This window comes from Tachyglossus aculeatus, chromosome 20 (genome assembly GCF_015852505.1).
Source record: "Tachyglossus aculeatus isolate mTacAcu1 chromosome 20, mTacAcu1.pri, whole genome shotgun sequence".
Lineage (NCBI taxonomy): Eukaryota > Metazoa > Chordata > Mammalia > Monotremata > Tachyglossidae > Tachyglossus > Tachyglossus aculeatus.
Window position 1 is genome coordinate 14,324,000 of NC_052085.1, and position 13,730 is coordinate 14,337,729.

At 45.2% G+C, this 13,730-nt stretch overlaps 1 protein-coding gene across 2 annotated transcripts in view; it reads left to right on the top strand.

Moving 5' to 3' along the window:
- TUBGCP3 (tubulin gamma complex associated protein 3) overlaps nt 1–13,730 on the top strand; it is a 57,755-nt gene that overhangs the window by 17,254 nt on the left and 26,771 nt on the right. The window contains exons 7-9 of one of the 2 annotated variants that reach the window (XM_038761978.1): nt 4,754–4,866; nt 6,607–6,732; nt 13,329–13,397. In XM_038761978.1, the coding sequence (XP_038617906.1) occupies nt 4,754–4,866; nt 6,607–6,732; nt 13,329–13,397 (308 nt within the window). Of the gene's footprint in view, nt 1–4,747; nt 4,867–6,606; nt 6,733–13,328; nt 13,398–13,730 lie in introns of both variants that reach the window. The other variant, XM_038761977.1, reaches the window with a different exon arrangement.

Consider the following 13,730-nt stretch of genomic DNA (forward strand, 5'->3'; position numbering starts at 1 on the left):
ATCGACAACTCTTGGTGTGCTGTTTGTTTTATGGCACTTTTTAAGCAATTACCATATATCAAACGCTGTTCTAAGCACTAGGGGATGTTCAAGGTAAGTAGGTCGGATATAGTCCATGTCCCGCATGGGAACTCGCCGTCTTTGGTATTGAATCTCCATTGTACTGGAAACTGAGGCAGAGAAAATTCCCAAGGTCACCCAGCAGACAAATAACAGAGCCAGAATTAGAACCCAGGTCCTCTGATTCCCAGACCTGGGCTCTTTCAGCTAGGCCAAGCTGCCTGTCCCTAGCACGTTATTGTGAAGTAGGGGAAATTGCTGGGGAGATCGCCAAGCCCGTGACAGTTGCCCACATAAACCAACCCTCCCAAGAGCCAGAGCCTGTCTTTCTGTGTCTCTGAGGCAGGATTGGGAGTGGGGTGACTCTTGATCTTAGCAGTTGACAACCAGAAAAGCAGGAACCGTTGAGGGGTAGGCCTCTTCTCTAAAATAACAGAACAAAATGAAACAATTCTCTTTTCTTTCCCCCCCCCCTCTGGAAGAGGAGGGTGTCCTCAAAGAATCCCAGCCCTCCTAGACCCCACAGACAAGGAAAGGACCCCTGACTCTCCCCCTCACCCAAAGATACCCAAGATGGTGGCCCCATTCCATCCCGTGATAAGGGAATTGTCATTCATTTAGTCGTCTTTGAGTGCTTGCTGTGTGCAAAGCACTGTACTAAGCACTTGGGAAGTACAAGTCGGCAACACATAGAGACGGTCCCCACCAAGTAATGGGCTCGCAGTCTAGAAGGGGGAGACAGACAATAAAACAAAACATGTAGACAGGTGTCAAAACCATTAGAATAAATAGAATTAGAGAATTCTCCACAGGAATGTTCCAGAAGCTCTTCCAACGTCCAGTCCTCTCCATCAGTCACAGAGAACCTCAGCTCAATTTCTGCCCACTGTGGAGAACGATGGATTCTTTTGAGACTGGGTGGGTGGGGATGCCAGGACCCAAATCCCAATTATTCATTCATTCATCCATTCAATCGTATTTATTGAGCGCTTACTGTGTGCAGAGCACTGTACTAAGTGCTTGGGAAGTACAAGTTGGCAACATATAGCGACGGTCCCTACCCAAAAAAAGGGCTCACAGTCTAGAAGGGGGAGACAGACCACAAAACAAAACATGGAGACAGGTGTCAAAACCGTTAGAATAAATAGAATTGTAGAATTCTCCACAGGAATGTTCCATAAACTCTTCCAACTTTGTCCAGTCCTCTCTCTCCATCAGTCACAGAAGAACGTCAGCTCAATTTCTGTCCACTCTAGAGAACAATGGATTCTTTTGAGACTGGGTGTGGGGGACGCCAGGACCCAAATCCCATTCAATGACTGCGGTTCCTTCCTGAACCCCTCCTCTAAAGCCATAGTCCCGTCCTGCTGCCAAGTTTCCCATTTCAAAGCCAAAGTGTGCCCAGTAGACAGCTTTTGCCTGCTTTGCTGAATTTCACCATAAACGGTTTCCCAGAGGTGAGCTAGTGTTCATAAAGAACTTCCACCGAAGCTGGCTTGGATTCAGTCATTTGTTCATTCATTTCATCGTAATAATAATTCTGGTATTTAAGCGCTTACTATATGCCAGCCACTGTTCTAAGCCCTGAGCGCTTACAACAGTGCTTTGCACATAGGAAGCGCTTAATGAATGCCATTTTAAAAAAAAAGATAATTGGGTTGGACGCAATCCCTGTCCCACACAAGGCTCGGTCTTAATCCCCATTTTACAGATGAGGGAACTGAGGCGCAGAGAAGTGAAGCGACTTGCCCAAGGTCACACAGCAGACAAGTAGCAGAGCCGGAATTAGAACCCATGACTTTCTGACACCCAGGCACGTCCTCTCTCCGCTAGGCCTTACTGCTTCGTATTTACTGAGTGCCTACTGTGTGCAGAGCACTGTAGTAAGCACTTGAAGGAGTACAGTAGAATAATAGACACATTCCCTGCCTACAAAAAGCTTACAGTCTAGACAGGGAGATTGACAGTTAATCAAAATAAATAAATGACAGATATGGACTTTATCTGTCCATCAAAATAAATAAATGATCAAAATAAATAATCAAAATAAATAAATGACAGATATGCTGTGGGGCTTGGGCCTGGGGGGGTGATGAATGAAAGGAGCAAGTCAGGGTGACCCAGTAAGGAGAGGGAGAAGAAGAAAGGAGGGCTAGTCAAGGAAGGCCTTTTGGAGAAGATGTGCCTTCAAAAAGGCTTTGAAGGGGGAAAGAGCCATTATCTGTCGGATTTGAGCGCTTAGAACAGTGCTTTGCACTTAGTAAACGCTTAAATGCCATTATTATTATTATTATTATTATCTGAGGAGGGAGGGCGTTCCAGGCCAGAGGGATGACATGGGCGAGAGGACGGAATTCCGGAATTTTCTACCTCTTGGGGATGAAGGACTGCAAAAATATAATAGCCTACGTCATTGCAGTTACAGTTTGGATGAGGCACGAAGCCTGCCTAAATCCGTTCCGCCCAATAGACTAGAATCCCATATCAAGGACAAAGAACGCCTGTTTGGCACAGGAATGCGGACCAGCATTTAAGGTGATCCAATCAGAAGGGGAATCTTAAAGACTACCCTCTCCCCAACCTCTCCCCCAAGGGCTGCCGTTACAAAGATTGATCAAAAGGCAGAAAACCACCCACTAATAACCACCACAGGTCGACATGGGAAAATTAGAGAAGCAGCGTGGCCTAGCGGGTAAAGCACAGGCCTGGGTTCTAATCCTGGCTTCGCCGTTTGCTGCGTGGCCTTGGGCAAGTCCCTTCGCTTCTCTGTGCCTCAGTCACCTCATCTATAAAATCAGGGTGAAGGCTATGAGCCCCAATGTGTCCAACCTGATTAGCTTGTCTCTACCCTAGCGCTTAGTACAGTGCCTGGCACATAGCACTTAACACATACTTTAAAAAAATAAAAATCACAATCAAGACCGTGCAGACTGTGACCCTCCTAGCTGACAGAACAAGAAACATTATAAGAAGAGCTAACTAAAACATTATTGTTCCAGAAGTCAATAATAATAATAACGGTATTTGTTAAGCTCTTAATATGTGGTAGGCATTGTACTAAGCTGTGGGGTGGATACAAGCAAATCGGGTTGGACACAGTCCCTGTCCCACATGGGGCTCACAGTCTCAATCCCCATTTTGCAGAGGAGGTAACCGAGGCACAGAGAAGTGAAACGACTTGCCCAAGGTCACGCAGCAGACAAGTGATAGAGCTGGGATTAGAACTCGGTATTTCTGACTCTATCCACTAGATAACATTGCCTTCCAACTCTGTTGTATTCTCCTTAGCACTTAGTGCAGTGCTGTGCACAACATAAGTATTCAGTCAATACCGTTGATTGACCGAATGAGTGATTTTAGGTTTCCTGGCAGACCAGCCCTAAAACTCTGAGCCTCTAGGCACTTTGCAAGGGGATGCCTCATTGATGGTGTGATGATAATAATAATTATGGTATTTGAGTGCTTACTATGTGTCAGGCACTGTACTAAGCACTGGGATGGATACAGACAAGTCAGGTTGGACACTGTCCCTGTCCCACGTGGGGCTCGCAGTCTCAATCCCCATTTTTCAGATGCGGTGACTGAGGCACAGAAAAGTGAAATGATTTGCCCTAGTTCACACAGCCGGCAAGTGGCAGAGCCTCGGTTAGAAGCCGTGACCTTCTGACTCCCGGGCGTATGCTCAGACTGTCCGCTACGCCTCGAGACCATATGCTTTTGAACTCAGATTTGTACCCTTTATTCACCCCTCCCTCAGCCCCGCAGCACTTATGTACATCTCCTTAATTTATTCATTTATATTAATGTCTCTCCCCCCTCTAGACCGTAAGCTTGTTGGGAGAAGGGAACTTGTCTACCATCTCTGCTGTATTTTACTCTCCCAAGTGTTTAATACAGTGCTTTGTGCACATTAAGGGCCCAGTAAATACCCCTGATTGATCGATTGGGTGATTAAAACAGAGGTTACCAGCAAGCATCCCTTCATCTCCTTGTCACTCAGCTTGTCTCCGGAATGTTTTTCTTTCAACAGAAAAATCACAAACCTTCATTTAGCACTGGGAAGTGGCAATCTATGTGATTTGAAATTCAGCAAAAATGATCCTGTTCAGGCTTGGGTTAAAAGAAAAAAAGTTTGTAAGAGAAATGAACCGTTTTAAAGATCAGGTGTAACAGCAGAAGAAATGGAATACTTATTGAAATTTGGCGTATATTTGAGTGTGTGGTGATTGTTCACTATTAATCTCCCCAAAATACTTTCTCTTCATAGGGTTCTCATTGGAACATTGGATTGTTGGTCCTAGTGACCACCGTAACTATATTCCAAACTGTCTTTTAGAACAGTTGGAAGTTTTTGTGCATTTTCCCCATTTTTATTACTTAAATTCCTCTAATTTTTCTCAGCTGTGTAGTGTTTCCAGCCCTTTTCAAGGAATAAAATGTGTTGATTCAAAATTTCAAGTCCCCATTTTATTGTAGTATTTTTTTTTTTTTTTTACTCCCTCTGCTACAACAGCCACGCTTATATCTAAGCCAAGCGCCGCCTCTTTTTTTTTTCTAATTACGGATGTGTATGTGGTACTGTCGGGATGTTTCGAAAAATGGAATTCAATGCAGAGCTTCTAAAAGTTAACATCTCGCAAGTCTCACTTGGAAAAAAAAAATACACTTTGCTAATGTTCCGTTTAAGGTGCAGTGGAGATAACCGAAGCGTCCCTTGTAAGAGATATTTTATACGTCTTCCAGGGGATAGACGGCAAGAGCATCAAAATGTGCAATTCAGAAAATTGCTACAAAGTGCAAGCAAAGGTAGAGTAAAACGCAAGCGCGTTTAAAGATTCGAGCCCGTTTGCCCATCCGCATGTTCCGTGTGAGGAGCTGTAGGGAATTGGGTGTTTTGGGGGGAGCTGATATTTGCGGGCAAAAGATTGACCCCAGTAACTCTTCAATCAATCCATTCATCAGTGGTGTTTACGGAGTGCTTACTATTCACTCATTCAATCGTATTTATTGAGCGCTTACTCTGTGCAGACCACTGTACTAAGCACTTAGGACTTGGGAGATTACCCCATGGGCTAGTGGAAAGAGCCCAGGCTTGGGAGTCAGGGGACCTGGGCTCCCAACTCCGAGACTTGTCTGCCGTGCGACTTCGGGCAACTTACTGTATTTCTCTGAGCCTTGGTCACCTCATCTGTAAAGTGGGGATGAAGACCGTGAGCCCCACGTGGGACAGGGACTGCGTCCCACCAGATTAGCTTGTGTCTGCCCCAGCGCTTAGAACAGTGCTTGGTGCTTAGGAAGTGCATACCATATATCATAAATAAATAATACAGTTCAATAGAGTTGGTAGTAGAATAATAATAATTGCAGTATTTAAGTGCTTACTATGTGCCAGACACTGTACTAAGCGCTGGGGTGGATACAAGCAAATGGAGTGGACAGCGTCCCTGTCTAAATCCTCATTTTACAGATGAGGCAACTGAGGCCCAGAGAAGTAAAGTGACTTGCCCAAGGTCAAACAGCAGGCAAGTGATTAGAATCCAGGACCTTCTGGAGGCCTTCCCAGACCAAGCCCCCCTTTTCCTCAGCTCCCCCTCTCCCCATTGCCCCAACTTGCTCCCTTTGCTCTATCCCCTTCCCTTCCCCACAGCACTTGTATGTATATGTACATATCTATAATTCTATTTATTTATATTAATGCCTGTTTGCTTTCCCTTTGCTCTATCCCCTTCCCTTCCCCACAGCACTTGTATGTATATGTACATATCTATAATTCTATTTATTTTTATTAGTTCCTGTTTGCTTGTTTTGATGTGTATATATCTGTAATTCTATTTATTGATACTGATGCTATTGATGCCTGTCAATGATGATGATTGCTTTGATGTCTGTCTCGCCCCTTCTAGACTGGAAGCCCGTTGTGGGCAGGGATTGTCTCTCTTTATTGCTGAATTGTACTTTCCAAGCACTTAGTACAGTGCTCTGCACACAGTAAGCACTTGGTAAATACGAATGAATGAATGAATGACTTCCGGGCCCGTGCTCTATCCACTAAGCCACACTGCTTCCCTTGCCCCTCTGTTGCAGAGGCTGGGCCATGTTAAGATTTGAGGAGGAAGGATGTGTTATTTAGCAGAAAAAAGGGTCGTTAAATCAAGTGACATTGGGTGGTCTGGGGAAGGGGCTGTAATAATAATTAGTAATTGTGGTTTAAGCTCTTATTATGTGCCAAGCACTGTTCTAAATGCTGGAGTAGGTACAAAGTAATCCAGATAAGTTCCAGTAATAAAACTTATCCACTCCCTGCCAGAGGCAGTCTTTGAACACTTCCCTCGGGGCTCAGTCTTGTACGTAATGTCATCTACCTGCTCTGTTTCTGTGGTCAGTGGCGATCCTTAAGTTGTATCACCAGTCTAGTGATGAAACAACATTCCTGTTTTGATGCAACTCCTCTAAGAAGACCCATTAACATTTTCCAACAGCCGTGTCAGAGTGCAATGCAAAAATCTCGAATTTGGCTCCTAACGGTTGCTGTTTCGACTTTCTCAGGCAAGCCTGACCAGATCTCTGAGGGATACGACCATCAGGCTGGTGGAACTAGGATGGCTGCATAATAAAATCCGCAAGTACACAGACCAGAGGAGCTTAGACCGGGCCTTCGGACTTGTTGGACAGGTACGGTCGCTACCACCCGGGAGCTTTGGCTACCTTCGGGCAAGACCCTCCTAAAGCTGTGGAAGTTGCAAAGAGCGTTTGACGCGCTGGGAACATTTTCGATAGAGCGATCGCATGTTGAGTGGCAAATAGCGATTTTGACCTTCGTTTGAATTCCCAGAAAATGCAGCTCCGTACTTCCGACGTCCCCTTCTCTGGCAATGTCTGCGGTGCAGGTCGATTGCCCTGGTTTGCCGCCTGCTTTGGCCGTGGTGACGGCGAATTGCCGTTACTTCACCACCTCTAATAATCGGCAGGAGAGGTTCCTCACCTTTAGCTCCCGATTAGCCAGCGGGTTTCATAGAGCTGATTTTCTTTGAATCCACCAATAATAAGCTTCTGCTCCTCTACCCAAAATCATGGCGTATCTGAGTTCTCGTCCAGTGTTTCCAAGTGATGAAACCTCCCCTACTTTAAGCCTTAGACAGCTCATCTATCATTTCGTGAGTGGGACAATTAGATTCTTGGTTCCTCACGGCCTCGCCGTTGCAGATCAACTTTTAGAGACGCCTTGGCGATATTTAGTTCCCGTATTCTCAACAGACTTTGCCCAGTAAGTAACAGGGCTCGCGTTGAGTTAACTGGAACAACTGCTTCGTTAAAAAGTTCAAAGAGCAGATGGGTCTGGTGGAAAGAGCCCAGGCCTGGGAGTTAGAAGACCTGGGTTCTAGTCCTGGCTCTGCCACTTGCCTCCTGTACGACCTTGGACCAGTCACTTAGCTTCTTTGTAACTCAGTTTCCTCATCGTCTAAAATGGGGATTAAATGCTTATTCTCCTTCAGACCGTGAGCCCCACGTGGGACAGGGACTGCCTCCGACCCGATTCTTCTGAATCAACCCCAGCGCTTGTCACATAGTCGTATTTATTGAGCGCTTACTTTGTGCAGAGCAGTGTACTAAACACTTGAGAGAGTACAATATAACAATGAACAGACATATTTCCTACCCACAATGAGCTTACAGTCCAGTGGGGGAGAAATAAGTGCTTATGGATACCACAATTACTATTATTATTCTGTATCCTGTGCTTTAAGTGCACATATAAAGAGGCTGTCTGGACGTCAGGATATCACCCTTAGATCAATCACAGAACTGCTTAGCTGCCTAAAGGAGAGTTGTTCAGAAGTCCCCGTGATATTGCAGAGCTCATTTAAGCTGTTGGGTTTACGAAGTTTATTTTCTTTTTTTTAAACGTGATTCTGTCCTGGTTCTGGCACCCAGGAGTCGTTCCAACGCTGACGTGTGCACAGAGCGAGGCATTGCCTAGAAGCCTGGCAACTGGGCATTAGTGGCAAGTTGTTCGTCCTTGGAATGGCATCTTTATGACAGCTTGAAGTCACTCAGTGGTTTAATCTAGGAATCGATGTTAGTTTCCCCAACAGCTTCGTTTTACAGAAGAGCAGGGAGCCCGGCCAAGCCAAACCGGGGCATTAGAAAAGTGTGTATTTTATTCAGATGGAGCGGTTCTGTGTTCTGCAGTTGGAATTAAGAACCGATTTTATAATAGGCAAGCTAATTGCTTTGCAGTACCTCATTGCTAGAAAGGCAGTAATGGAGTAGGTAAACAGAGAAATCATTATGTTCCTAGGAGTGTACTTCCCGAAGCCTTAGTTTTTGAATGTGTTTTATAGAAAAGAGATTGTGTCTTTCAGTATTGGTGGTCACTTCTCTGCAGTTTTTTTTATCTTCTGGCACAGAGTCTGTCCCTGAGCAGATTTGGGAGCAATTGGTTTCCCATTCACCGGAGCAGGGTTTCCTCAGCCACGGTAGATTCGGGACTCGAACAGCTCTTGGAGGTGCAATTTTTTTTGACACCCAGAGTTTTGAAAGGGGACCAAAAACCTCTCCACGTAAGCGGAGATGCCGCAGTTTGGTTTCACTGAGCGCGCACAGCATCTCCGGCATGACCGAAGTAAAACGTGGTGATCCCCTAAAAATGCTTGGGCCAATTGGACCGGCGGAGGGGAGGGTGGAAGGAGGGAAGGAGACCGTGACGCAGATCCTGTGTTTATGCATGTCGCCCCTGCTGCCTGGCTTAAGACCGTCACAGCAGACTTGGGAGTCGGGTCAAAATCTGGTTCCAATCCACCCTCCGGAATTAATTGGAGCTGGACAAGAGTCACCAAGTCATCGCCTCCTCCCTAGTAGTGGGGGCTGTGTAATTCACCCGGTTCTCTTCAGGGGAGTCAGGTTTTAATGATGGTACCTAATTCACCTAGATCAGATATTAGGCTCAACTCAGAGGGAAATTAAATGTAAGTAATGCTGGGGATTCGCCTCCTTTCGAACAAAGAACCGAAGCGTGACCTGAAATCGGTAACTAGTATAGAAGCCAAATTCAGGAAGAGAACTGAGAATAATAATGATAATGACGGTATTTGTTAAGTGCTTACTATGTACCAAGCACCGTTCTAAGGACTGGGGTGGTTACAAGGTGATCAGGTTGTCCCATGTGGGGCTCGCAGTCTTAATCCCCATTTGACAGATGAGGTAACTGAGGCACAGAGAATTGAAGTGGCTTGCCCATGGTCACCCAAAAGACAAGTGGCAGAGCCAGGATTAGAACCCACGTCCTGTGGCTCCCAAGCCCGTGCTGTTGCCACTAAGCCACACTGCTTCTCAGAAAGCCAGGTTAAAGAGTAAAACTCAGTCCTGGTTATTGAGCCCTTACTGTGGGCAGAACACTGTACTAAGCGCCTGGGAGAGTACGCTACAACAAAACTAAAACACATTCCCTATCCAGTCTAGAGAGGGAGACAGACGTTAATATAAATAAATTACAGATGTGGACATAAGTGCTGTGTGTCTGGGGAGGAGGGTAAGGTGAATTAATGGCTGATCAAACTCAGGGAAGGAGTTCCCACATTCTCTTTCCGAGTTTTACTGAAGTCAGGATCTAATTGACATTCCCTTCTAGACTAAATCACTTACAATCGTATTCCACAGTTTTTAAAGGTGGATGTTCTCCTGATTCCTGTCGTCACCACCCCCCCACCCCCCATTTATATGCTAAAGGACCAAATAAGAAGAAATGGAAATGGATACAATTTAGCATTAGCTAAGCCTCCTCTTCATTCCGTCTGCCTCTGGGTGTTTCTTGGGCTCTTCCCTTTCTAACTGTTCTCAAGGGAAGGAGAGGCATGGAAGCAGGGTCCTTTACATTTTATTTATTTGTAAATTTATTTATTTATTTTTATTTTATTTATTTTAGACTGTGAGCCCACTGTTGGGTAGGGACTGTCTCTATATATTGCCAACTTGTACTTCCCAAGCGCTTAGAAACAGTCCCTACCCAACAGTGGGCTCACAGTCTAAAAACACACTCTGCTTATGTTACCAGATCTGTCCATTTTGTTCAGCTAGAGCTTTAGGAGAGTTATACACTTGTCTGCTGTGTGACCTTGGGCAAACCACTTCACTTCTGTGCTTCAGGTATCTCATCTGTAAAATGGGGATTGAGACTGTGAGCCCCACGTGGGACAGAGACGCTGTCCAACCCGATTTGCTCATATCCACCTCAGTGCTTAGTACAGTGCCCGGCTTAGAGCACGCGCTAAACGAATACCATAATAATTATTATTTTTAGTATCCATGACACTTGAAACAGCTCCATCTAATTGGGAAAACTTACGGGAGTCTGTTCCACCCCTTTGCCCCCCACAAAACTCAACTAGTTGTTCAGAGATTACTTTGAGTTCAGTTTAATTACTGTAGTGAATATTTACTTAGCGTGTTCTGAAATCCTTAGAAGTATTTGAATGATAGGATGTGGTGGCAGAGCGGAAATAGTAAAGCCTTATTCAAGTCGAATCCAGTAAGAAGAGTTTATGGAAAAAATTAACCTCTCTATTTTAGTGAATTTGCCCATTGGGATTATTTTCAATAGTAAAAAGGGAGGCAGACATTTCTCTTCTGTAGCTTCACTTAACTTGATTAGCTCAGTGGTTTTCTAAATATATTTCAAAAACATTTCAATCAATGACAACTATAAATAGATGATCAAGTTACAGTAAATGTCTGCTGTAAGTCAAAAGTGGAAATGAATTTTGAGAACGTAACTCAGGCCCCAGGGCATCAGTTGGTTTAACTCGGCATGCTAATCTAAGTGAATGAGAAAACATCTACTTAGGAAGTGATTTCATATCTCCTTTGAACCATTTTGCTTACAGAAGGTGATGAAAATTTGGCCTTAAATGCGAGCTAAAAACAAGATCTCGGGCAGGTCACTTAACCTCTCTGTGCCTCAGTTACCTCATCTGAGGTGAGTATCAAAACGTGTTGAATCAGCCAGCATGAGAAGCAGCATGGCCTAGGGGAAAGAGCTCAGGCCTGGGAGTGAGAAGACCTCTGTTCTAATCACTTCTCCTCCGCTTTCCTGCTGGATGACCTTGGGCAAGTCATTTCCCTATGCCGGTTACCTCACCTGTAAAATGGGGATTAAAGCCGTGAGCCCCACGTGGGACATGGACTGTGTCCAACCTGATTAGCTTATATTTACCCCAGCCCTTAGTACAGTTGCCTGGCATATAGTAAGCATTTATTAAAGAGAAAAAAGAAGCTGTCCTGAGGATGGTGAGGAGAAATTTCAGAAGTTAAGCTTGGGGATAATAATGGTAATGATGGTATTTGTTAAGGGTGACCTGATTATGTAAATAAGTCTTTACAGTGTGGAAACTGTATGTTGCCAATTTGCAACAATTATGTTGCCAATTTGTACTTCCCAAGCGCTTAGTACAGTGCTCTGCACATAGTAAGCGCTCAATAAATACGATTGATGATGAAACAGCAAGACTGGAAGATAAGCATGAGTAATTATGGTAATTGTTAAGCACTTACTATGTGCCGGGCACTGTTCTAAACCCTGGGGTGGATACAAGCAGATCAGGTTGGACACAGTTGCTGTCCCGTGTGGGGCTCACAGTCTCAATTCCCCTTTTTCCAGATGAGGTAACTGAGGCCCGGAGAAGTGAAATGACTTGCCTAAGGTCACGCAGCCAACAAGTAGTGGAGCCGGGATTAGAATCCATGACGACCATGTGGTTGTGGGGGACAGGTGGGAATAGGTGCCTTGTGTAAGAAGGCAGCCTCTTCGAGATGACATGCGTTTCGTGTGGTGAAAGGAAAAGATGAGATTATTTCAGTCAGAAGCTCCGGTCACCCCGTTGAGTTTAAGGTAGTAGTGAGTTCCTTGAAGAAATATAGAGTAAATCGGTCATTGGGATTTATTGAGCATTTGCTGGGTGTAAAACACAAATACTAAGTTCTTGGGAGAATACACTACGCTGGAGTTGCCCTGAAGGAGCTTACAATCTAGTGAAAACTAAGGAGAAGAGAGGTGAAGGTGTATTGAATCAATCAGTGATGTTTATTGAGCTCTTACTATGAGCAGAGCAGTGTACTAAGCACGTGGGAGAGTACAGTATACAGAGTTGGTGGACACATTCCCTAATCTAGGTTACAGTCTCGTCTCAAAGAGGTGATCGTTAAAACCGAGCTAGAGAGGCGAGGGAGGCGAGCCCTAAATCGGTAAGGAATGGTCCAGCTCAGTCAGTCCATCAGTGGTATTAATTGAGCATTTACTATGTGCAGAGCACTCTACTAAGCGCTCGGGAGAGTAAAACGTAACGGAATTAACAGACACGTTCCCTGCCCAGTTGAGCTTCTTGTGGGCAGGGACTGTGTCTTGTTAATTCTTATATTGTACTCTCTTAAGCGCTTAGTACAGGGCTCTGTACACAGTAAGTGCTCATTAAATACGATTGAATAAATAAGAGATGAAGAACCACTAACTGAAATGTCTCAAACGCGTTAATAAAAGAGGAAGCAGAAATCACAGGGGCTAAACCGTGAGCCCCACATGGGACGGGGACTCTGTCCAACCCCATTTACCTGTATCCACCCCAGCGCTTAGAACAGTGCCTGGCACTTAATAAGCGCTTAACAAATATCAGTACTATTATCATTACTGTTAGATTTGGGAACAGAATTGCGTATCAAAGATGAACCCAAGTGTCAGACCGGGTCTTCGGGGGTGCAACCAAGCATCTGCTGAAGCCAGCCAACCTTGCTTCCTCGCCCCTTCCCTCCCCTTCTCCAGACCACCCCAAGCTATTCCTCATGTTGCTGTGGACCGAGAGAGGATCTGGTCCACGCCTGCCTGTTTCTGGGGCAGAGTCTGGGTGTTGGAAGCATCCTCTGGTGCCACTGGTCTGCCTTTTTGCCCAGTGCCAGGGCTGACGGACAAAGGCTCAGTGTCTCTAGGCATTATGCACACTGCCTGAACTCCAAGAGGGCATGGGGTTGGCCGATCTCCCCGCCACCCCAAAGAGCACTGCACAGACACGCCAACAAAGTTGCCAAGGCAAGAGATGCAAGGAGTTTCAGCTCAGTCAGAGAACAAAATCCGAGAACAGTCTGTGGAGCGTCATTTGACTCTTTTTCCCCGCCTTCTCATGAGGCTCAACATTTTATGATGGGCGGTTATTCATTTGGGGAATGGTACCTTGTGTGAAAAACGATCCCTTGGTTTTCACGAAACTTTGATTTTTCTCTTGCAGAGTTTTTGCGCTGCCTTACACCAAGAACTCAAAGAGTACTATAGGCTGCTCTCTGTTTTGCACTCTCAGGTAATCAACCAGTCAGTCCTCTTCATTGAGCCCTTATTGCACGCAGAGCGCTGTACTAAACGCTTGGGAGGGTACAATGTAACCAAGTCGGTGGACACGTTCCCTGCCTACAAGGAGGTAGTTAACGATGCTGATTTTAAGGGGGTTTTGTTTCTCAGCTGTTACCTTTTAAAAGTTGAATTTGCACCTACACAGAATGTTCTGTATTTAGCCTACCACCGAAAAATTAGTCTTTTCAAAGGAAGAACTGGGTCGATAAAGCCTTGGAGGGAATTGGAGCTAGGAAACGCACGTCCTCTGTATCTTGGTTATTCCCTGAGTCCAATCCTCCTG